Below are 26,621 nucleotides of genomic sequence, written 5' to 3'. Positions count from 1 at the left end.
CATTAGGAAGTAAAACTAAAGTTTGATGTATAGTGTTCAAAATGTCATGGTTTTTATAGTTTTATATATGTGCAATGTAGGCAGTAACATCTGCGTGACCCCCCATCACGTGCGTCATCAGTATATCTCCATTTTTGTAGATCTACATGTTTTGCCTCCACAGGGAAAGAATACAGGCTGACCACTGATAACACCTAAATACTATTTAAGACTACTGCCCTTGGAGAGAGGTCAGAATTAGAGCAAGCAAAAAGGACTTGCTGGGTTTTGGTCTTTGGGAAGGAAGAGCCAGCCCAGCTTTCCATCAGTCCTGTGAGCCTAATTCTGAAGCCTCTCATGGTAATTATTGAAATGACTACCCTGATCTGGCGAGTTTGTAGCCAGAAAAATTACTCTCAGACTATGCTGTATTCTGAGGTTTCGCTACTATTTATAAGTAATCCAGATGCAATCCTCCTGGTACTTTGGGAGGAATGTGACAGAAATAAGGAGGTTTTTAGGTTATAAAATTCTAAATTAAGCTCAGTTAGAGAGGCTGTAAATCAGCTCCAGATAGCAACACCTACTGCCCAAACTCACCTTTTTCCCCATAGTGAAATCATTTAAATGTTTGTACCTTCCAGGTTGGAGGACGCATTTAATTTAAATTATGTCCTGAAATCCCAAATATTTTAAGACCAATTCAGTAGATGAAAGCACAGTGCTTTCTCCTGGATAGGGCTTATTAACACTTTAAAAGGGAATACGCTTTGTAGAATCTCCTATTTGTTCCCCAAGCCGCCAGCTGATGTGCCAGATAAAGAGCTCTTGCCTCTGAAAGCCAAAGGGTGGAATACCACTGAAGGGTTAAATGCTGTATTGTTTCTCAATTAAGTAAAAGGTTCCAACTAGCTGGTTTTAAATATTGATGCTGAAGAGAACGCTATGACATATGAGCAGCTTCCCTCACCACCAAGGATATTTGGCTCCATTTAATTAATTCCATTGGCCATTGTCTTAAGTGTGCCCAGGCTTCACCCAAGAGGAATTCACTTGTGTTACTGTTATTGAAAAGTGTAACATGGCATTATCTGCCTCAGACAGACTTTTTGTAGCATTGAATCAATTCCCCAGTTCTTGAAAACAACTACCTCATTTGATTCCTTTCATAATTAATGAAATTCAGTAGTAATGCTTTCGCCCCTCAGCTCCTGCTGGAAGAATGTTCCAAAACTTCAGTTTTCAAGCTGAAAGCATTCTAATTTTCAGCCTAAATGGACTTGTGGCACAAATGTGTTCTTGTGTCAGCATTTAGCTGGTTCTTTATTTCCAGCAGTTCCTTTCTGTCTCAGGTGTACCACCCCGAATAGAATTACAGACAGCAGACATATTCCTTTCTCTGCTTGGTTTGGTAGAATAAGCCAGCCAAGATTTGTGGTCGTCTTTCCTATGATAGGCCGCTGGGTTTTTTTCCTGATCATCTCAAATAGCCCTTTTCTGAATCTGCCCCAGTTTCAGTCTGTATTTCTTGCACATGGATATTCAAGGCAAGGTCTTCCCACAGCCGTGGGAAGTGGAATTCACTCTTCCATATGGAAATGGATCACCTGATACAGCCCAGGGATTGAATTTATTTGTTTCATCGCCACTTTTTTTAGGGATAAAAAGTAAACAACCAGAACATGTAGATCCGGCTGTCCTTTAATCTCTTGCAACCAATGCATTCTCCATGAAAACCAAAGAGTAGGCCTGCCTTAAGCCTTTTTATAGCATATAAAATGTGTTCCAACATGTGATAACAGTTTTTGTAATTAATTTTTAAGGTGTTCAATTTATACAGAAAAGTAACATTCTTATACCACTGAGCAACTCTTTTCAAACAGCACATTTAAAATAAATGAAATTAAAGCAATTTAAAATGCACCAGTGCTAATACACTTAAAAAAAAAAAAAAAAAAAAAAGAAAGAAAAGAAAAAAAAAAAGAAAAATACCACAACATTTTATAATGACTTTTGCTGAAGTTTATACTCCAGTCCAAGGACCCAGAATCTAAGGGAAGGTGGCCAGATGTAGGCAGGTCAGAAAAGGAGAGCAGCCAGATGCAGATTTCATCATTTTCCATTTAGCAGGCATTAAGGTACAAAAATAAGAAACAGAGCAACTTACCTTTAGCTTGGTGGGTATCTATAATAAAAGATTTCATTCAAGGTGCAGGAACATGTGGCTTGCGTCCACATCACTCCATGCTCACTCTTTATAGGACAGACTGGTTGTGTCCTAATCAGATAAAGCTTTTCCTCTGGTCTTCTCTAGTCACCTTGCGATTCCTGGTGTTGTTAATGTGTGTGTGTGTGTCTGATATGAACTGGTGTTTACAGGCATCCCACCAGCCCGGTGCTTTTCAAACATTGCGGTGAATGTGTCTGATATGTAGACATGTAATATTACGCTTGAAGGTAAAATTCCTTCTGGGATAAGAGTTAACGGACAGAGTATGGCAAAGGCAAAGAAACTTGGTGCTGTCTTGTCCATAATACATTTTGGGAGGAGTCTCTGGGGTAAACTGGCTCCTGAACAGCACATAGGCTTTCTCTTGGGAAGAGATAGCTGGAAGGACCAGAAAGTCGACTAAAAATTAAATAGTGCAGGTGATGATCTCAAGATCACTCTTTGACTGTCTTCTATCTGAGCTACAGATACATTCACTTAAATCAAAATATTTGTATCATTGCTATGGTTTCCAAGAAATTTAGAAATTCTGTTCCTGCAAAGATAATCTTTGTATATATTACTGTGTAAAAATGTATGTATAGTATCTCTCCTGTCTATGTAAAATGAAAAATGATTATTTTAAGGTGCTATAATAATGCTCCTACCTTCCTTTCTTCATATGATGGTATTTCAGTTGATGTGCTTGAACGAACATCAAAACATAGGACTAAAAATTAATGGAGAAATAATGAAAACACTGCAATACCTGAATTGTTATACAATGTTATCATAAGATCATTGAGATCATTTGTCCAGCCTGGAGAATAGAAGGCTCCAGGGAGAGCAGAGGTCTCATCTCATCTGGTACACTTTTTAAAAAAATCATTAGTAATTGGCAAATGTGAGGATGGAGAGGATCCAGTAGAGTTATACATTCTGTTGTTAATAACCCACAGTGAAAATGTTCTTAAAAACACATCTTTTATTTTGCAGGTTTTAGTCCACTAAGTTAGCAGAATTCACCTTTTCCAAACAATTGTTTACTTGGAATTCAGCTGTAGCTGGCCCTGCTCAAGTTACAGGTCATTCATAATAATAAAACTTTCTAATTCTGTGACAGAATATTCATAATGGTTTTAAAATACTCAGCTAGATAATGGTCCCCAGTATCTGGACAGCAAGACTTCAAAAGGCAGAGTCCTCTGATCTCCAGTTTCCTTATTCTCTCTAAGCTTGGAAGACTTCAACTATCAAACATAGATTAAGTTTTATTGGTTGATAGCCTAATTGCATTTGTATTATCTTTCCCCTTAATATTATTTTCTTTGCTCTGTATTGGATTTCATCCAAATATTACTACTTCCATGAAGCAGTTTTCTGAAAATGTTTTGCTTTTGCTTTGATGCTTAACTGCTTAACACGTGAGTGTTGCAATAAGGTGCTGGTTCCTGATAATAGTTTTCCTTCTGCAAGGAAAAGTTTCCACAATCTTCTGTACTTTGCTTACATTTGATTGAGCTCTTCAGTCGAGGCTTTTCATGGACAAGATAAGGTTTGGTTAAACATCTGAACTTTTGAATGTTTATCTGAACTAGATTCGACCTCTAAATTTGTCCATCATTAGTTATTTTGCTTTTCTTTTTAGAGACTAAATTATGCTATTAAATATGTTCTAAAGTAGGTTAAGTCCCTGTGCAGTTTGTCAGCTGGAACATTAATTTTAAAGCTAAAACAGTCTTCTATTGTATCTTTTTAACATTTTGGCTGAGTTTTAACCATGGCTGGTCGAACACAGGGTCAGTACACCCATGCAAACCCCACATGTAGCTGATTGAAGTGTCTCAAAGTTGTTGTGATGACTGGTCTGATTTTATTTCAGGAAAAGATTGTGATATATACTAGTTATTTGCCTGCTCAGGCAGCTTGTTCCAGTGCAGCTGTTCTGGAGACTGGATGAAGTACTAAATGTCACCGCATGCCCTGTGGTATCTTTGGAGGTCTTCCCCTCCGAGCCCTTATGCAAGGGCCAGGTGGACTTGGGGTCCCAGATACCTGCTGCAGCAAACTGGCTTCACTAACAGTGTGGGGCACACTCATTTCTGGGGTCCCAGTTACTCATACCTTCAGGTGACCACATCTTTGTGTCTTCTTTGGACTCATATCTTAACTGTACCGACCCAGATCTTGCCCTCATGCCACCTGTGTGGCAAGAAGGAGCCACCATCAGATTGTAGGGAGAGGAGTGGGTGGGTGTTGCAGAAAGCCAGAAGAGATGTTTCCAGACCACTTGCAACTTGGCCAAAGCTGTGTTTGGTAGCACAAGGAAGAGAGAGAGCAACGTATAGTTTCTATCTGTTCATAAACAACTCAACTGTATGGCCTGATCTTTATTAGAAGACCACGTTCTGATAAATTCAATGCTAAAAAAACCCACACCTTATTAAGAAACACATTGGAGTCAGCATTTTTAGGTAAGCAGTCAAATTTACAACATAGGCTATTATAATACATGACAAAATATACCAGCAGCTTCATTCTGGGCTTTCCTTTCCCTCCTGTAATTATACTATCTCAACCCAAAAAAGAGGCTGACCCACTGCATATCTCACAAGGCACCTTCTCCCACTGACGGTCTCTATAGGGTAGGCTCATACAAAGCCTGCATTTATTTTGCTTCATGTTTATATGTTTATTTTAGGCAGATCCTAAAGGAACCTTAGTGGAAGTCTTTCCTGTGTCCTTAGAGTGCATCTCTGACACTACCTTGTACGCAAAGAGCTGTAATTGCTGAAAAGTCTGAAAATCAATTGAGTTTTAGCAGCTCAAAATCATTTATGTAGAAATGCAAAATGAAGTTGATAGCATTAAAGGTCTCTTTGTCTAAGGTTTACATTTATGTGAATATAGATGTTCGAGATTCTTACCAGAATTTTCACTTAAGGTAAGAAGTAAAAAGGATTCTTAAATCCATTGACTTATTCTTTATAAAAATGAGCTCATGGATGATCATTTGTTCAGTTATACTTACTGTAATGATTTAATCGAGGTAGAGATAATTTGATAAAGTAGAGCTGACATATAAACAGAGTACAGCAAATGGATTTCAGATCTTTGGCTAGATATTTTTTGATTACTTTAAAGATAATGGGTGTGCCTTTCTCCTTCATAAAATATCACATCTACATTCACTGGAAAGTACTAAACTTGCTGTATTAAGCGAAAAAAAATGTACTGGACCTTGTGGTTTTAAACAACAAATATACAGATGAATGTCACTACTGTTTGTCATTGGAAATAAACAATTTTAACATGTTAGTTTTCATAACTTATGCACTAAGAATTAATTATAGCCTTTATTGTATGAGAAGCATTAGAAGTTCATCATGAGTCAAAAAATATAAGGTTATGAATATAATTGGAGGCTCAGCGCAATGGAAATATAATTAAATTTTAAAATAATTTACTTTTTTAAATTTAGGAGTACAAAATATAATTGATAGGAGTCTTAATAAGAAGTAGATTCTTTGGTATGATATTCTTTCTGGAAAGATCCCATAAGATTGGATCTGAATAAAAGATTCAACAAGGTATCCAAGCGCATGTCTAAATTTAAATAGATGAATCATTTGTATGACTTAACAAGGGTGATATAAATACAGCAATGCCAAGTCTCCCTTGTTCTCAAAAGATAATTAGTTTGTTTTCCAAAGCATAAGGCAGAATTATATGTAGGTTTTGAAGTTAAAAGTGCACCCATGGCCAGCAGTACCCAGCCACTCAGAAGCGTTTTCTTTTGGCATAACAATCTATCGGTTGCTCCTGGTAGAAAAAGGAACCATATAATTTTCTTGTCCTTTTGTTTGAGCAATTTTGTGTAAGTGATGACTATTTGTATTTGCAAAAGGTTGAAAAGGGGTTTTTTAGACTAACTCAGTCAGGAGGTGAGCATAAAGACTTGAAAGTTGTTGACATATGTTCCACAACAGAAGAAAACAAATAGAATTCCATATACTAAAAAACCCTGAATGCATTACTTGTAAATTACTTGTTCAACTGGATCTGCAACTAGCTTTCAGTTCCTTGCTCTGTCTTCTTCAAACTTAATTGCATGTTTGTTTTCTTTTGGGGAGTCTGCTTAAGTAATATTTTTCTATTATATATGTCAACTTCAAAAGTCATTAATTCAAATATTGCCATTTTTTACTTCTATAACCGTCGTATTTTATATGAGTGGGATGAGACTGTATGGCAGAAAACACTGGAACAGGGCAGCGCTGAGTCGCCCAGGTAGTGAAGGGCAGGGACACTCTTCAACTCCCGTGTGTTAGACCAGCCAAGTTATTCAGTATTTTCCTGGGAATTTTACCAACCCTCTCTAAAGGAGAAGTACCCCAAATGCAAAAAAACATCTCCTTCGCACTCCTGACTTTTGCCCATATTCACCTGGTCACTTTTTACCTGCAGATTTACAGAAAGCAGCTACCGAAGGAGGCTCGAGGTCAGATGAGTCCTCAATGATCTGTGCTCATGCATAACTGCCCTCCTCAGTGCAAGGGGGATAAAAAGCTGTAGCTTTCTGCAAAGAGCCTGTGTCAAGAGTCCTAATCCCTGACGCAGACTCGGAGAGACTGGTTTCCCCTTCCCAAGCATGCTGTACTCTCTCTTCTGAGAGCCTGAATAGTCTGACTTTGTGTACTGCAGCAGATTTCATCCAAGTCCCACATGTTTTACATTAGATGAACATAAACTGGTCATACTGTATGAATAAAACGAACTCATTGATTTCTGGCATTGTGGTTTTCATATTCAAGTTAAGTGTGTATTTCTAATATTGTGACAATACTAAAAAAATTGTGGAAAGAAAGGCTTGGCATGTCCTGGGTGATCTAGTCCAGTCCCTCCTGTCACAAGGTACCATGTTCTGTGTCCCCTTTCATAAATTTATTAAACTTCATCTTAAATTCTTTTAGTTTTATTTGCCACCACGACTTCTTTGAAAGGGTGTTTTAGAACTTCATATTATGGCCAGTTTATACTCATTTATTCTTGTGCCAACATTGTTCTTCAGTTTAAACAGCTCTTCTCCCTCCCTGCTGTCCTCTTCTCGTCTCCTGCTCCTTTTCCCACCCCCACCAGCAAACTCGTAGAGAACAATCACAGCATTTCTCAGCCATTTTCTGGCTGGCCAAACGTGCCAAGCTCCCTGTCTGCTTTCGAAAGTTCAGCAGCCCGTTCTCCTGGTACTTCTCATGGCCACTGCCTGCACCTTTTCTGGCATGAAGCCCCATCTTGCACATGAATGTCCAAGGTTGCACACTCATAAGAGAGAAATATTTTGTATTAATCCTTCTCTGGACCTTGTGCAGAGATGTATTGTGTAGTATTAGGTCTAATTTGGTTTCTCCAGCTTCCAGTCCCAAAGACAGTAAGATTTTTCTCTGATATACCTATTCTTGTCTCAACTGATGATGCTTCCCAGCCTTGAGTCACCAACAAGTGTTTTTTTGAATGCTCCTCCTATTTCTGTTGAAGTCATTAATGAAAACACAAAGATCAGTTCCAAGAACAGCTAAGGACTTGCACTGGTAACTTACCTTCAATACAGTAGTTCTCCTTTCAACAAAGCTCATTTTAATACCTTATTTAGTCACTTCACAGTTATTGTTTTAATTCTCTAGAACTTCTCTAGTTTAACTAATAATTTCCCATTTGGCATCATATCAAATGCTCAGCTGAAGTCCTGATAGATTTCGTCTATTGCATTTTCCTTTTCTAAAAAAAGCCCATTTATTTTATTAAAGAAAGATAACAGTTTAGTTTGGTATGATCTCCCTTTATAAATCAAATACATACTCAGAAATATTGCTTTACTTTTCTAAATACGTATGGTACAAATACCACTAAGAAAAGCTGTGTGGAAAGTGCCAGTTTGTTTCACAATGTGAGCGTATGGTGGTATTTAACACACTATTCGTTTATTTCCATTTATTGTTAGCGGGGGACAATATTTTTTAAAAGTTTATATGCATAAAAGCCTGATGCAAAATATGAATTATACAGTCATTTTATTGAATCTTTACTGCTAATGCACACAAATTTCACAAAGTGTAATGACACTACTGAACACTTAAGTTGTTAGACTGTCATATTACAGAAAAGTTATTTGTGCTATATAATCACTGTTTTCTTTTTCCTATTGTTTATTTCTGAGCTTGCTTCATAAACATTTGTAAATGCAGATACACTTGCTGTGGCAAATATCTGTTTTAAGACCATAAACCTCAATGACTTCAGGTCCCTTGGTGCCCATGTGAAAAAAATCTTCCCAGCATCTCCTGGCTGGTGATACCCATTCTGTCACCTGATGCTGCAGCTCTTGGGTCTATGCTCTGCAGTTACAAAATCTGTAATTTTAAAGTTTATCATAAACATAGGGATTAGAGGTAATGCCTGATTCCTTTATTTTCCCTACCAATCGTTTGTGTAGTGCCTTTAAGCAAACCATGTGTCTGCCTCTCATTTTACTCTTACAAAAAAGATATAGTAATTATAGTGTGGGATAACTCATGAGACCTGCCCAGGAATTTCACTGAGGGATAAAGAAGGATGACTAACAAAAGCCTTTAGCTCAATAAAGCAGGTGAAGTGAATTCTTTATCCTTAGTGACCAGGCTTTATTGACTCCATCTCAGAGCATCACAAAGAAAAGGAAGGAGGCAGGAATTAATTTCTTTCACTCTCAGAACTTTGGTGCTGGTTGAAAAACTGACCATTTATACAAGCGATAATGCACGTTGCTCACTCCTTAAAGGATTAGCAGTGGTTTCACATCCGCTGCAGGCCAAAATAATCTGAAAAAATGTTGAATCCCAAGTTCCAATGAAATCCAATAAAACTTAAAAGTCATGAGTCATTATATATTCTTAAATTACAGTGTCTTCTGGAATGTAGGCATGGTCATACGCCTCTGCATGTTAAGATATATTTCTTCAGGAGGATGAGACTCTCGGCAATTAAGCATTCCCATTACTTGAAATTAATTAATTAACTAATTAATTCCTTAAATTAATATTTTCACACATATGTGATAGCTCTGCTGTTAGACTGGCACATTCATTATCCAAAGTCGTAGAGACCTATTTCTACCTCCCCTTTTGCCATCTCAGCTTTGATTCAGTCCTGCGAGATGCTGCTGAGGACTCTGGGTAGGAACCTGTAAAGCATTTAAGAAAATGGTTAATTTAAGACATCAGAGATCACAGTTAAGTCCATGGACCTGTTCATATGTATTTCAAGAAAGTTGCTGCTAGGATTTTGATTGGTATATTCTGTATTTTGAATGGTCAAGCTTGTCACTTTTAGTATTCCTTTGGAAAAGGATTATTAAATCTCAGTTTATGGGTCAGCATTATACAAGTCATCGCCATTTCTAAGAACTTCCCAAAATTTTGAAGTCCTCAAGAATATAAAAAAATTTGCAGGGTCCAGACTAGTTGTGGAGTTTTTCCTGCAGAACCAGGCTAATGGAAGAGAAGGTACTGGTGTAAAGCTATTTGAATCTCCTAGTGCCATATCCACTCGCACTGCTGCTCTTCATTCTGTATGAGCCCTTCCCATCCAGAGGAATTACATACGATAATTTTGGGTGTTATAATAAACAGATAGGCACCATTATAATATATTTCAGTTAGGAAGAAGTACTTGGAAGAAATTGGTTTTGCTATACACATGATGTGAGACAATCAATAGCGCTTTAGTCTGACAAGCAATGTCAATATCCATTGTCACAGTTCAGAAAGTCATTAATGGATAGTTCTTCAAAAACCAATGCTTTCAACACGTTAGAAGTGTTCAGATATACTGAACCTGGCAGGAATTAATCATAGGTAAACCCTTGGGATTATGTATAAATGTTTTGTAAATTAAGAGTGAAATAAAAGTCACTGGAAGGAATGTGAGATCATGTTATATGGAGTTACAAAATCTTGCCAATAAAATATGGAGTTGTTTAGAACACATTAAAACATTTTACTTTCTGAATCATTCAGGCTCTGCCCAGAACATCACACCCACGAAAAGCAGTCTGCTAGAAATATATTGTCTAGGTACATGACTGAATTCACAGAAAGTAATCATATAACAATTTTGATCCTTGCCCTGAAAAGGGTAGAACCTTGCCTGGTTCTTTTAGTGGTGGCCATGCCAAAACCCTGGAGAAAGGCTTTTGTACTGTCACCTTGCAAATATGTTAGCCACTGCTTAATCCTGCTTAAATTATAATATGTTTACTCTCATTGCATCATATATACAGTTTAGCGCATTGAATTATAGCAAACAATTCTTCATCTATACATCTCAAAACTTCCATTGACTCTGATGGTACTATTTCTGCAGAACAGTGTGATTTGGAGATAATGAATTAATTCTTTTAGTTCCACCTGTCTTGTGTAAAAGCTGTTGTACAGACTTTATTTTGTGGTTTTGCATGATGCTCTTGGGTTTTATATGTTATTAGAAATATTAAAGCCGAAGTTGTGACATTGAGTAAGTATTCAGAGGATTTGTATAGGCCTAAAAAAAGACAGGTCAGTCTTTTCTTGGTGGAATTTTTTTGCAGAGAGTTTATTCAATAGGTATCCTTCCTAATTCAGCTGATGTTAATACAGTTAGGGGCCAAAGATGTGTTCTTTCTTTTATGCCCAAGGATGTGTTTATACTATTTTCTTTTTGTCCGCAATCTGTATTACACTTCCCTAATGTGATAAGTTGGTGTGATTTAATATAGCTTAATTCTAGAACAAATTGTCGGAGAAAATGATCTCACCACTTTTTCATTTTTCCATTCTTACCTTTCGCACCTGTGGAATAAATAGAGACTGAATAAAGTGACCATAGTCATCAGAAATGCTTTTTTACATCTGAGGGTCCAACTTTATTTCCAGCCAAATGTGAAAGTCAGTTACTATCCAGGTTATTTATTTAATTTTTTTGCTGCTGGATTGAAGTGTCCTCGCACCCACTTGCACTAGCAGAATAAATTTAACATAATGTTGGACTCTGTTGGGTTCCCCTCGACAAGTGTTCTAAAAGGCCCAAGAAGAGCAAGGATATGTTTCCTTTTTCTATCTCAGGAGCTCTTAGTGAAATACAGGAAATGATTACTTGAAGAATCTGTGCAAGTGGAGGGAAATTATCCTTCTGTGTTGGTTTTGAAGCATTTGTGTGGATATGTCAGTGTAAGTAGCTTCAGAAACTGAGGATACAAGTTTATTCAGTACAATGAATCAAATGGCATACCTATGCAGTTTATGCCAGGGGCCATAAGTAGAACAAGAAACAGGTTTTATTTCCTATTTTATACTTAGATCCTTAAGTATCCTATTTTACTTCTGTATGGAACTGTGTTCGATTTTTTTTATGTTGTTTGAAGTTTGATGGCTCTCTTTCATGGAGGATTCTTCTGGCCAAATCCAGAACCTTAAATTTAAAAAGGAAGGTACCCCAAAAAATATTTATTGTGCTTTTTGAGTTTTATAACTAATTTTTTTTTTTTTTTTCTCATGGAAGTAACATTTGGTCTTCTTTGTATTTCCAAATGTAATAGCAAAGTCATTTTAATGTGGGGATATCGCGAGAAGAATGGTTTGGCAAAAGAATGAATATTTCTAAATGAGATCCCAACAAGAATATTTCTGGCTAAGCTTGGTTTTGGAACGTGCTATCTAAACCCTTGAATTTCTGGGAGGCTTGGAGTTTCCCTCTGGTGACTCACACACGTTTAATAGAATAAAATAAGAAGTTCATTAAAATTATCTTTGCTGCTGTTTTTAACTATGTGCTTTACAGTTCAATATGAACATACAAAAGTATCCATGACAATAATTATTCCTACCTCTAGATGTAGTTTTAACACCATAATTGCTGTTTCAGGTATAAAACTTTCAGCTGAGTTAATGCAACTTTCTAAACAGTGGGATCTCTACCCTGGTGTCAAGTCATAGATCCCATATCCCTACCATTTGCAGTATGATCACATTCACTTCAGTTAGAATATCTTATAAAATCTGGTGTATACTCAGAGCTAAGCGTGTAGCTCAAGTGGGCATAAAACACTTCAGAGTCCTGCAGGATGGGAAATGTGGCATTTTAAGTGACTTAAGAAATGTTTTCCCTTCTGTATCATTTGCACTGGGGAACCTTCACTGTAAGTCAGTAAAAAGCAAACCTTTTTACCAAACCAAAATATGAATCGCTATGGACAGACCCTAAGCAACAAGAGAGTCCCCAAACTAAATACAATTCACTTCACTGTTTCAAAGTACCATTAAGATGCAGAATTAGAAACATCCATTTGTTGTTCTTTTTATAGCACAGCCAAGTGACTTGGAATTTTAGCTTGTCCCTGCCAAGGATTGCTCAATTTCGAACAAAAAGTCCTCCACTATAATGTTAAAAAAGCACCAGCCATCAGTTGAATGCTAATCTTTATATTCTATGATACATCACTCCAAGAATGCTACCATTAAAAAATGTGAATTCTATTTTTCATAAGTGATGGATTATTGTACCAAGCTGTGTATTTTCCAGTAAAGTGTCCTTTTATTTGTCCTGTGTGATTACTAGTTTGTGGAAGTATGTGTGGGGTCATTTTAGTGCTGTGGGAAAATGGAGCACTCTTCTGTTAAAATCAGTAGTGAAATCAGAAGCAAACTATGCTCTGATCATCACAGGCATGTGTTTAAATATTGCTTTCCTTAATTGGCTATGTTCTATTTACTTAAAATGAACAATTTGGCAAGTTTTTCTCCCTTGACAACAGCAAAGCGTAAACCATTTTATAAGTTTGGCTGTTAAAATCAGATTTGTAATGTAAACCACAATATTCCAGGGTTGTTACTGTTGCTTAACCAGTTATTTTAGCTTGCCATTGTTTTATAATTGTGCACCTTTAAACATTCTGGTTCTGTTTATAACTTATGCAAAACTTCTTGCTACAAAATATCCCAATAATATTGATCATAATTTTATTTTTGCTCTCTTTCTCTTCCCTTGGATCCTCTGTTAAGATCACTGCATTATAGGAGAGTTTCAATTGGACGAGGAGATTAGGGAGCATCTCTGCAACCACAGCTGAATTACTCAGGGTGCTATTTAGAAATTCTGTTGAAGGGACAATGGACCAGCTCCTGCAAGTTCAGCTTGTGAAGAATACTATGTTTTGGTGGACAGATTGATTGATTGACTGATTAATTGATTGAGTGATTTATTGATTGATTATTTTCAAGAGAAGAAGGAAAGCTATTCTTTCCTCAGAAAGCAGAGGCCACCCCTCCCTCAGCTGGAGGTCCTTACCAAGGAAGGCAGTTCTGGCTGCCCCATTGGCCTGATCAGCGTTTGGGGGAATGGACAGGGTGAGAGAGCCCAGGATGCAGGACGAGGGTTATTCAGGGGAGGTGAGACTCAGGTAATTTGTTAGAAAACTTTAGAAAGCTGCTTGTTCAGGGAAACCTTTGGAGAAGGTCTTCCCATGGCATTGCTGCTGTTTCTGGAGCATGCTGAGTTTCTCCTTCCTACTAATACTGCCTATTTCGATAGTTATGATGGTGCCCTGTAAGCACCTCAGCAGAGAAAAAGTTAAATTTATGCCTTTGAAACTTCCTCCAGGGGATTTTCTGCAGCTGGGTTCTATGTCTTTTTGACACAGAGCAGGAATAAATTGAGCTCAAAATGTTTCTCAGTTTGGTAAATGCCTAAATATAATAAAATATAATCATTAGGACAGGAATACTTTTCTTTCCATAAATTAATGCATCTTGCACACATTTCATGGCATATTGCCATGTTTTGTATAACTGCATTAAATATATATATAACGCTTAATCCATCTTGGCAAGAGAACTCAGTCCTTCACTAGTGGTGTAACCATCTATCCTTTCTCATAACAAGTAGTATAGAGCTAATCGTGCATAGCACACTTTGAGTCCAGAGTTTCGGTTGAAAAATCATCCATGTGAAACTTGTGGGATTCGTGAACATTTCATGAGTAAACTGGTCGCCATCCAAATACTTATGGGCAATAAATAATACAACTCTGTGAATAACCAGCAGAGTGAACTCATCGTGTTTATTCACAGGAGTATTAATCAGATGTTTTGTACCATCCAACCAGCTACGCTCCTGACCTACCGCATGATTTTACTAGGGAGGCTATGGCCCTTATTTTTGAAGGATATTTGAGCAAACTACTTTTGGTTTGAAAATAACATTTACTGAAGCTTTTTCTTTTGATTTCCTTTAGTTTTCAGACTGAATTACAGTGCCTCTGACACAAATGACAGAAATCGAGTGAAAAGCAGATTAAAGAAGTTCATCTCCCGAAGACCCTCCTTGAAAACGTTGCAAGACAAGGGACTTATTAAAGGTGTGTTCGGTCTTACATACTTTTTTGGAGTAAAAAGTAAAAATCCACAAGTGACTTTTTCATTCTCAGTGAAATGAATAAGGGCATTGGATAAATACTTCTTAGATATGCTTTTGTTGTTGTGTCTCGTAAAACTTACACTGCTGAACTGCAAAGAAAAAAGTCAACATATTGTTACACATATCTCTGAAATCTGATTACTTCAATTTTTCTGCTTTGGTGTGCATGTGGTAGAAGCCTCTCTACTTATCACAGGCACTCGCCATACACGTTGAAAATCAATATGTTGCAAAACTCCATTTCTTTTTAAGAAAAGAATGTTGATATAGTTTTATACTTTAAAATTTGAAAGAGGAACTTCAGATGCTGTGCTGACTAATTTGTTTTCTAGGGGAGGCTGGAATACCTTCTGCTCTCTTCTCCCATTATTTTTCTAACTCACCAACAAAATACGTTTTTAACAATTTAAAATACATGCTAGGGAATAATAAATGCTTTGAATCCATTATTTTTTTCTGCTCCAATTTCTTGCTAAGTTTGTCAGCCATCACTTTCACATATCCTTAAAAAAATGTCTCTTTGATAAAACGTGCTTGTTAGTTTATCCAAGGAGCGAGAGTTTTGCTAAGAAGCTGGTAGTTAACTTGAAGGCAATAGCTTTCTGACCACTAATAATCAAGCAAAGCTATGTTTTCAAATATTGTCTGGAATAATGCTTTAAAAATTTACGCACTCCCAAATTATTATGTGTGAAACCCACAACTGCACATGCAAATTGACTAGAAAGAGGCACTTTGCCAGTAGCCCCTGTCAATCTCTGGAGTGTGAGTTTTCCAGTGGTGTGTCAAAAATGGCAAGGGGTGTTGCTAGTGTGTATTAAACTTGTCTGTCTTAAGCCAAGAGATTGACCCCAGCCAGCAAAAGCTACAGCAGCCACAAGGGTTAAACACCAGCTGGGGCCCTGTCTGGAGAGAAGGAGAAGATTTTATGAATTAAGTTCTTATGGTTTGGATACTTGCAGAAATGTTCAGAGCAATGTTGCTTACTGTAAGGAAGCCTTCGTTATCGGGAATCATTACATGCCTTAGTGATGGGCTTCTGCTTCTAACTGCCATAGAAACTTAAAAAAAAAGTCATTTACACATAAATATGTGTGAGGTGTGCACACTCACACACCAAACTTTCAGGATCTGTCCTTACACATTCATACTGTCTGATTTCAATACGTTGGAGGGTTTTGTTTCTTTGAAGTACTCTGTGGGTTAAGGGTGGGATTTGAATGCATCATATTAGTTTGTTTCAGTTATTACAGTAATAGAGTTGTAATTCATAGTCTTTTAATTTCTGGATTTAAGGATGGTTTTTTTTTAGTTTTAATAAAGTGTGGCTGATGAATCTCCTGCGGTGTTACATAGGGATCAGATGTGATCCCTGCTAACAAATCCAGATTCATTATCATAACTCAAATCCATCCTCTAATACATCTCTCTAGGAAAGCCAGATGCATTTGGTCTTCGCTACAGTTACATTAAGCTCTTGATTCGTAAACATAGCTTGGTTCTACCTGGGATACTTTTCCATGGGTAACAAAGATTCATGATTTGTGACACAGTAATTCAGAACTGGTACCTAGCGTGGTTTTATTACCAAACTAATGTTACCATGAAGAAGACATGTTGGTTATCTACCATGAAGTTTCATTAGGATTAGGTTTTGGCCATGCAAATGAGGCAGGATTCGTTAGAACGGCTTAATTCCAATCTACAGTAAGTCTATGTGAAATGCTTATTTGATAAGGTTCCTTCATTGTCTTCACCAGAGTTTATCCCTTAATCTGTTAAAATGTTATGAAAATGCAGTTGCACTGCTTATACAGAGACCACTTTTAAATGTTAATTTTTAGGCTCACATTAGAATATTTTTAAATCACAAAATGCAACCATCCAGATTAAAAATGAAAAGCTTGCCAAATTTGGTATTATAAGATGCATCTACTTATTTTTCTAAAGGTGACTTAAATGGTTGCAGAAACCTCTGAAAACTATTTATTTGCTCAGTTCTTAGGGGAAAAAAATGTTAACCAATTTTTACAAGAAAAAATTCCTCCAGCTCTGAGAACATGCATACTAACTTTTATCCCATAGGGAAATACTTCTGTCAGAATTGTAAATCCCTTAAAATAGGGGCTCGTAATAAAAGTGTGTCTAAAGCCTTGCAGGACATCTCGGTACTGAATTTCTGACAAAGAGCTGTTCTGTGTGCTAGTGAAGAATTGATATAAATATCGGTGAAGCGTGTGGTGTTAATTACTCCAATGCAGTGGCACTGTAGGTGCTGTGAAAACCTTCACTTTTCATCAAGTGCTATTCATATTTGCCAGGGGCACTATAAAGCTCTCAAATCTATATTGATTTTTTACATTGTATGTCACATTGGAACCAAAACTCCAATAAATTTAACACGTAAATTATAGTCATGAGTAAATACATTTTAAGGTGGTAAGTTCACTTAAACACAGTTCTGTGCTCTGTTAAGTCACTGATGTGTACACACTTGGCCAGAAGACTCGACACATTTCTCCACATTAACCAAATTTGGGAATACAGGCTTCAAAATTAAATAGCAGTTTGATCTCCTGGGGTACTTTGTTCTGCCAAAACTGTTATCAGAAAATCTAGAAATTATGTGATTGTCATTTAACTCTTAACAAAACTTGGTTTAAGTAGAACATAGCAAGTATCCATGTGGTAAATAAAGCAGGTAGTTAATGAACGAGAAGAAGTAGGAGGATAACAATCAGACAAGGGAATGTAGCAGACCAACGTGTAAATGTTAGCTGCATGTTGATTTGAAAACGAAGACACGCCAACGCTTTACATGATTAAAAGTTATTTTTCCCATCGCTGTCCCATTTGCTTTCTAGTCTTCTGCATAAAAGAAGCCAAAATGGGAAGAGCACATTAGCTCCATTCATTGCGATAGGCTGCGAACTGGGGCTTTTCATGCCCCAAGGAGAACCCTAATGAAGATTGTTAGTCCTCATTCCATCTCACTCATGCCTACACAGGATATCCTTGGTCTGGAAGCATTTTGAATCATTTTCGGGATGATGTGTAATACAGTATTTTTGTGTAATGTGGATGTGTCTGTGTGCACGCTTGTCTTCACATATACACACACACACACAAACCTAGAAATAGTAAATAAGAGGCATGTTCCATGTCTGCCATTTTAACAGTGTTATTTCGAGAACAACTGCGTTCAAATTTATATGCTAGGGCAGGGGTCCTCAGTTCCTCGGGACTGAAACATTCTCAGAATTTACAGAATCTGCACTAATATGCTAGAAAAAATAATAGATAAATCTTCTCTCTTAAAACTACTTTATAGTCTATAATTGACCTTTGAACTTTGTGTTTGAGCTTTGTCATGATTTAATATTGCCCAAAATGAATTGCCAACCTTCAACTTGATATTGGCCTGCTAACTTCCTGATTTCTGAGCCTTTCTAGTCCACAAAAAAAAAAAAAATCTTCTCTGAAACTATGATTTTAAAGCTATGGTGCTCATGTTGGTAATAGACTATCACAAAATACACTTCCAGTAAATGGTAAAAAACCATGAGTAACAACTTAACATAAATGACACTGTGGGAAATGAGGAAAATGCAGCCATGCAGCTGGCAAGAAATTAATCTAGGTTTTTTTGGGGTGGATTTTTTTTTTTTTTCCCCAAAGGCTAGACACCAAAGTAACTTCACTGAATTTATTTCATAAGTTAAGGCAAAAACCAAAACAGCATAAAAATTGGAATAGTTACAACTGTTGCAAGATGGAAATAAAAGCCACTCAATTGCTAGTGAAAGGAACTAGCTGGGATTTGGCTTGATAGCCTATAGAGCAGGGCTCAGCATATGTTGGTGGTTGTGCAGATAGCAGCACAGAGATCACCAACTATTTTATTTCCAGACAAGGGAAAACGTCTTTATTGTCTCATATGTCTCAATGGACCTTGGATTAGTTCAATGTAATGAGTGCAATGTTCATGAGAAGTCCAAAAGAGTAGATTAAGACCTACCTTTGGTGTGTTCGGTAATTCTTCTGGGTTATACAGGAATTTAGCAAGTGATCTGGTGTCCATAATAACTTAGGAAAAGTTAGAAAACTGTTCCTTTGACTTGCAGGGAGAGTGGGTCACAAGAATATTTCTTTCTTTCTTTGACCACTACATGGACATTTGGAAGCAACTTTCCCAAACCCTGTGGATGGCCAAACACTGGGCAAAGTTGTTTTTTTCCTCTGACATGACGGTCAGAAATAATTCAGATCATTTTAAAATATCTCAGTTTTGGAGACTTGTTTTGAGGAGTGCAGTAGACCAGCTCTCTTTAAATTCAAATCAGCTCTTGTCCCCAGTAAAACATCATAATTTCTTAAAAGAGACCAATGTCTGCAGTACTCTCTTGTTTCACGTTCTCAGAAAAAGGGAAAATAATCTGGTAGCTCATATACCACTTAATAGTAACTGTTCACAAATGTAATTTTTTTTTTTAAATTGATGACCACCACAGATCAACGATATATAGTAAATCTCCAAGTTAAAAGGACTGGCAAGATTCCCAGCTAGCATAAATCAGGGGAGTTCCGTTGACAACCTCGCTGACTTCAGTCAGCTGAGGACCTGGCCCACTTATTGTAAAAGCGTCGCGGCATTATTTGGAGCCCAGTCTGGGCTCAGCATCATTTTAATGTCTGACTCTACAGATGGAGCAGCCAGAACTCGTCACCTTTCAGAATATGGCCCTTTCCAGCTACATCCCTTCCACCTCCAAAAAACTCGCTGCTGTGGTGCCTACTGTTCTGTCCCTCTCTCTGTACAGTCCTCTTTTACTTTGTCTTTTTGCTTCCTTTCCCCCCTTTTCCCTCCCAGCATTCAAACAGATACAAAAAAACCACACAACTTAGATGTTAATACAAAGCTCTGGTAGTCCAGCAATTCAAATCCAGATGTAGCAGAGTTAACTCTGCTCCTGGAAGGCACTGAATCACGTTTTTAAAACCTTGGGCTTTACACGATTATACCTTCTCCTCTCGTGTCAGAATTTGAGCTTCTCCCAGAGAAATGGGAATATTAGCCATGCCCTTCCCTGTTTTTTTTAATAAAAAACACTGAAGCATAAGATCCTTCCAAGTGTGGCCACATCTCATCCATGTACACCAAAAACAGTTAAACAATGACATTCTCAGTGAGGATGTGGCTTTAGTGATTTTGTCTTAATTGTTTCTTTTCCAGAAGTATTGTCTCCCATAGACTAGATTTCTGCAGCTCAAAATTAGTGGCTTTGCTGCAGCCTGCAAGAGCTACTCAAAAAAAGAAAAGAAAAAAAAAAAAAAAAAAAAAAAAAAGTAGGTCTGTCAGGCTCAGGGAAAACTTGAAGCTGCCCAGAACGAGCAATTCATTGCAGCTGTAATCATCATTTTATATTATACAATTTGTGAATGTCCATTCCCTCCTCTTCTGGTGTCTCGTTTTATATCTGTGTGCAAAGCTGTCACACACCCCACGATCTCAAATAGAAAGTTTAATGCGCAGATATCGGGGATGCGTAATGTAAACCATACCACCAAACATATTATGAATATATTGCTCTTCTTAAAAATGCTTGTTGGTTTTTCATACTACAGTATTGACTAACTGTCTGTGTTTGATGTATGGTTTACCAGCCTGATGTAGACTTATGGTTAGAGCTTAACTTGTTAGTTCTGCTTTTGCAGCCAATTCAGAATAACTACAGATGCCCCAAGATATTAAAATTGACTGCTCAAATGGACTCAGTGTGGGAGTTTCATTGGTTTTAAATTGATAACAGCTGAAAGAGTGAATGATTAAAGCTGTATATGGGCATAGTATGCAGCTCCTTTGTACAAGCTCTTGTGAACAGAATCCACTGTATGGGAATTGCCTTTGTTCTAATAAAAGATATTTCTGAACAATTGTTAGTTTAAATTTTTAAATGATGAAACAAGAGCATTTCAGGAGCCTACAGAGGAAATAATTCCTGAGAAACTGGAATGACTCTGAGAAGATAAAGTGGATTTCTATTCAGAGGGGAGCATTTAAAGTTAAGTAGCATTCCATAAGGTGGTAATTGTGTCTATTTCCCAGGCATTTGAGTTAAATAAGCTGGATAGGAAACATAAACTGTCATAACAGGAGGTTAGGAGTGTTGTGTACATCTTTTTTCTCCAAGTCATAAAAAATGAAGTTTTGAAGGGCCTTATCACAAATAAATCAAATAAAGGCTTTTTTCTTTTATCCTCTTGGGAGCAGTTCTTACTTTTTGAAAAAAAATGTTCTGGATAGTTTCCCCTCAAACCAGTTTTAAAATATGAATACATACGTATTAAAGAATAAGTGAATAATATTTTAATCTTAGTTACACATAAAGCTAGTTCACAAAAGTTAGTAATTTGCCATTCCTGTAATTCCTTGTTTTCAAAATCCTGCACAAACAAAGCTTAACTGAGTTTTCCTCAACTATCCCTGTGACCTCTAAGAGTGTAAATATGGCAGTTGTAACTACTGCCATTCCCATGTTTATGTACAGAAACAGATCCAGCAAAAAATCAATTGACTAGAGAGAGTCACGGACTTTGCGGTTCAGGCGTACCCAGAATTCAGAGTATTTGGATGACTCATGAGATCATGTACTTATAAATGCTCATGAATTTCTAGAAGGGGGAAAAAAATCCAAAGCTGTTCTGTGATGTTGTTTTACTGTAGTTTCTTTTGGTGCCCAGCAACTATTAATGCTGATTTGCTGCCCCTTCCATTCAAGACAAAAACCCTGAGTGCCTATTTTCTAAAGAAAAGGCATTTTAAAGCTTAACTACAGGATACAGAATGTGACTATATCCATATACTGAAAGGTATATAAAATGAGGTTAAACATTTTGCTGAAGGTAAAGAATCTGCACCCAGAAAAGAGAAGTAATGGATTAGGTAAGAACTGCAATTTCTTAATTTCCTCCCAGGAATGCCACATATTCTGCATTCATACTGGGGTTTGAAAGAGTAACTGCAAAATAATCCTGGAAGTTGGTTATAAAGTTGTTATAATAGAGAAGAGAAGCTGCTCTAATACCCATGCTTTAATTTTGTTTCAGTTCTTCACGTATTACCATCTAAGCACACTGCAGTTCTTTGCCTGTTTTGCTTCTGAAATTGTTTACAAGTGTCTTTGTCCACCAAATAAGATACATTTTTACTTCTTTTTAACATAATTTACATTGGAGACCGTTCCATATTATGCAAAGGATTTGACAGGTCTTTGCTAAAATTTTAAAAAACAATTAAGATGTCAAAAGAGGAAGTGCTAGTACATTTTAATCATAAATCTCTGTATATATAATTACCACTGAAGGCAGCTATAAATGTTTTATGAAGAAAATGTAACCAGACTGTGCTTTGTCAGAAACATAACCCCAAAACATGTAACAGACTGTTCGCTAATGCTTAACGCCACACATGCACACAACCTTCTTCAGTGTAGTTCTGTGAACCCAGAACTCCATCCCTTCTGCAGCCGAAACTCCAACTAACTTAAATTCAGGCTTTGATGTACTCTACCAGAATGCAGATCACATGCATTGGGATGCATGTGATCCAGAGGTGCTGGAATTAACTTTCCCAATTACATATCAAGAAGTCCAAACTATCCTATGCACCCCATTGTGTTGCCCTGATTGTTCCCTACTCTGGGCTATTAGGAAAGAAAAGGCAAACGACTTGCTCTTGAAATCTAAGCTTAGTAAGAAATAGTAGTGATTAGAGATAGGCGATTGAAGCTCCTTGTAAAGTAGAAAATAAACAAGTGAGGTTTGCCTGTTAGTGAGAAAAAGATGCGCTGCTGGGAGGAAGAAGCACTCAAACTGCTTATGGTGTAAGATAACTGGGCAGCATCCCCAGCAGCGTGGCCAGCAGGTCAAGGGAGGTGATTCTGTCCCTCTGCTCCACCCTGGTGAGACCCCCGCTTAGAGTTCTGCCTCCAGCTCTGGGGCCCTCAGCACAGGAAAGACATGGACCTGTTGAGTCGAGTCCAGAGGAAGGCCATGAAGATGCTCAGAGGGCTGGAGCACCTCTCCTAAGAAGACAGACTAAGAGAGTTGGGGTTGTTCAGCCTGGAGAAGAGAAGGCTCTGGTGAGACCTTATAGCAGCTTTCCAGTACCTGAAGGGGGCTTACAGAAAAGATGGGGACAGTCTTTTTAGCAGCACCTGTTGTGGTAGGACAAGGGGTAATGGTTTTAAACTAAAAGGAGATAGATTTAGATTAGATATAAGGAAGAAATTTTTTACAATGAGGGTAGTGAAACACTGGCCCAGGTTGCCCAGAGAGGTGGGACATGCCCCGTCCCCGGAAATGTTCTAGGTCAGGTTAGACGGGACTCTGAGCAACCTGATCTAGTTGAAGATGTCCCTGCTCATGGCAGGGGGGTTGGACTAGATGGCCTTTAAAGGTCCCTTCCAACCCAAACTGTTCTATGATTCTGTTCTCTGATGGGACTGACTATGGAGGAAATATCCAGTGCCGTGGGAGCTGTAGAGGACAGCAGAAGCTCCTGCTGTTCTGGAAGTGAGCGTGCTTGTTGAGTTTGCTGTGCAGAGACCAGGCTTGTGCTAGCACCTTTCAGCTATCTACACAAAAGATTTTCAAAGCCTCTATGCCAATTTCCAAAATGTAGTACTCTGTTGAAATGCTCTATGGAGACTGTCTCTTCAGATAAATGATGGTAGTACACTCCTATTGTTTCAGCATTTAACTGGCTCCTATTGAGTAGTTTCTCTCATCTATTTGATTCATTTTGATTCTAGCTGACAACATCCCCATTACTGATTGCTCTTTTCATAATTTCTCAAACATATAGAGTGGAAATGAGGTGGAGGAAGCTAATTAGTAATCTGAGGAGTTTAATCTGCTTATACAAATATGTTTAAGATCAACATTCAAAGTTACTCAAAACTTTAAAATCAAAAAAACTTAAAGGTAGCATCATCTACTTAAATGATTATTCATCAGAGAAACAAGACAAATCACAAGTTAAACTTGGTCTAAGATCCTCATCAACAGAGGTCTAGTACATCCTATTTTTTTAACAGGTAATTTGGTGACAAAAACCCCTTCTTGTAAAGATGAGATGACCTTGTACTAAGTCCTAATGATGCAAAGTAATGAAGCCTTTTTATCCCTATGGTACTCTATGAAATTCCATATGAATGGAAGAGACAGGCTACCTGGTAATATAAGTTTCAAGGTTGGACCATCACTTAATATCATGCAGGATTTTGGATTCAACAAGATATGGAGCTGTATCTCTAGAATAGCCTACACTTTCTTATGGCAGATGCAAGCAAACTCCAGAGACCTCCAAGCCTTAGAAAGGTCAAGGTCTAAATGGCAACTGAAACTTGAGCCTGGGGGAAGTATCTGGGTGCTACAGGCAGCAGGTATTGAGAGGTTTGGTTCTGTGGCAGAAGTTAACCACCACTAAGGCTCAGAAAAGCTTCGTTTCCAACTTTGTCTGTCCATGTTCAATAGCTGAGTTTTTAATTAACATGCAAGCTCAGAAGAAAGAAAAATACCACTACTACTAATATGCCTTAATGTATTTTCCTCTTTTTTTCCAAATGTAGATCAAATTTTTGGCTCTCATTTGCATGTTGTTTGTGAGCATGAGAAATCTACGGTTCCCCAGTTTGTAAGACTCTGTATAAAAGCTGTTGAAAGAAGAGGTGAGTACCTTAATATTAAACACTTTTTTTTACTTTTTTTTTTAATCTATTGCTAATCAAAACTTTAACCTTGTAACTCTGCTCAAATTGCCAGGGTAGGCAGACAGTTCAATTTATAATACAGTTATGAACTGAACTATACCACATTCTGTATCTTCATTTTATTTATATGATAAGACACTAATAGAACCCATTCATGCTGATTATTCCTTATATTTTGTTTGACATGTTGGTTTAGTCTTTCTCTGGGTAAGCAAATGCTAGACATCAATAAAATGTCAGTAACTTTCATTCTGAAGTCTCTAGTGAGTGCAATGCCAATACTTTTTCCTAAGTCCTGAACTATATTCAACCAAAATAAATGTTATTCTGGTGTGACCGTATTTTTTTTTAATACTTGCAGGTGTCTAGTTTTTTAGAGTTATTTTTAAAAGCCATAATATCGTAAGAATATTGGAATGAGTATTCATCCTCATTAAAAGTTTTGATTCATTTAATAAGAACAATTTTTATGGTATAAAAAGATGTGTTTAACTCGATTGCCTGCCTTCCTTTCTTCAGAGTGTATCTTCTCTCATTGAAGGTCATTTTCTTTGGAAGGTACATGCGGTAGATGCAGAATCTTAAAATGTATTGTATAAAAATGTGAGGCTTCATCACCATCTGTTACAAGTTTACAACTTGTTCCAGGGATCTGGGGAAACATATATCTTGCAAAAGATAGAAAATTTATTTTCAGAATAAGGCTGGGTGAACCCATTGTCACTGCCATATACTGGAGTCTCAGAACAAGAGAACCAATGAAAAATAAAAAGATACTAGACCGTTAACCACAAAGGAAAAAGCTATTTTAATTCCATCTTTGTTACCTGGTTTTATAGTGAAAGGTGCAATAAAACTACCCCAGAGTTTCAAACTCTGGGAAATTCATGCTTTAATTATATAGCAAAGAGAGCGCTGGGATATTATTATTCCCAGAATGGTTGGCAGGAAGTCAGAGAGTAACAAACTGGAGATCGTTCGGTAGGGGGAGATAGTAGCATTGGTTTTTTGGAGGAAGGCTGGAGGCTGGATAAAAAAAAGAGACAAAGAAAGGGGAGAAATGTGTGAAGTGACTATTAATAGAGGAGGAATTGTGAGGAGAAATTCAGAACCTGAAAAGGAAAGGCAGAGATTAGATTATAAAAGTGCCACGCCATGCAGAACGTGTCTAATTGACTGTTCGGTTATGATCTTAGCACAGGTTCTCCAAAAGATGCACTAGATATTTCATAGATGTTTTGTGCTATCTGACCAGTCCTCCAGGAGAAATGAGGCCAGAGGTCTCTGCACTGCTGAACTGTAATAGAAAAATCCAAGAAACCTAATTAGATGTTTATTGTCTGTGTGATTATCAGAGAAATGTTCACGGAAGAAAATGAAAATATCACTGTTTCTTCAGAGGAGCTCATCCTTTGGAGTATTGCATTATTGTTCTTGTGTTTTCTTCAAACTTGCTGTGACTCAGAGAAGTCTACCGCTTTTAGTCAGCTTAGTATGTAAATAAAAGCTAATCATATGGCATGAGACAAAAATTTCATTTTATCACTGTATTTATGAGTTTATATTTGATATACAGTTTTTTCTATTATTATTTTCTTGGATTAAGATGCTTGCATTTACTCACATTCTATTTACTCAAAGTGTTGTTTTTACTAAGTTCTGGCATAAACTATCTCAGGACAGCAGTAATTTATGTGAAGCTAAGTCCAATGTTTATGCAAGCTTCTGATGACATTTTATACCGGGGTTGGTATTAGGAAGCAGTATGTGGAGGTGCCAAGTCTCCCGGCATGGCTGAGACTCAACAGATCTGAAGCCCTCCTCTTAATGGCCAGATATGCCTCCAGCCAAGATACTCAACTGCAGAGTCATGGGAAATACTTATGTACCAATTATGGGAAAGGCACATTTAATGAAAACTGTATGTTTACTTTCATAGTCTTAGTAAGATGGCCTAGATACTCCGTACAGCTGGCATATTGGCTGTTGTAGAAAAGCTTTTTTTCCTATTTAGAAAATATATCATCTACATACTGTAACTGTACCAAAAATGTTACTTGCGTGCTTCATATAAGATAAAGGATTATTAGACAAAAAGACCTTAGGAGACTAATCCTAAATGTTACTTACAAAACATTCATACTTTGCTGATCGTTTGTGTTCTTATTTATCAGCCC

General features: G+C 37.3%; 1 protein-coding gene across 1 annotated transcript in view; it reads left to right on the top strand.

Annotated features, from left to right (window-relative positions):
• ARHGAP15 (Rho GTPase activating protein 15) overlaps window positions 1-26,621 on the top strand; it is a 333,370-nt gene that overhangs the window by 178,279 nt on the left and 128,470 nt on the right. Inside the window, exons 9-10 of the mRNA XM_074145377.1 lie at window positions 14,490-14,612; window positions 24,304-24,402. Coding sequence (XP_074001478.1) covers window positions 14,490-14,612; window positions 24,304-24,402 — 222 coding nt within the window. The remainder of the gene's footprint in view (window positions 1-14,489; window positions 14,613-24,303; window positions 24,403-26,621) is intronic.

The sequence above is a fragment of the Numenius arquata genome, chromosome 3, assembly GCF_964106895.1.
Source record: "Numenius arquata chromosome 3, bNumArq3.hap1.1, whole genome shotgun sequence".
NCBI classification, from domain to species: domain Eukaryota; kingdom Metazoa; phylum Chordata; class Aves; order Charadriiformes; family Scolopacidae; genus Numenius; species Numenius arquata.
This window is presented reverse-complemented; position numbering and strand designations above follow the sequence as displayed.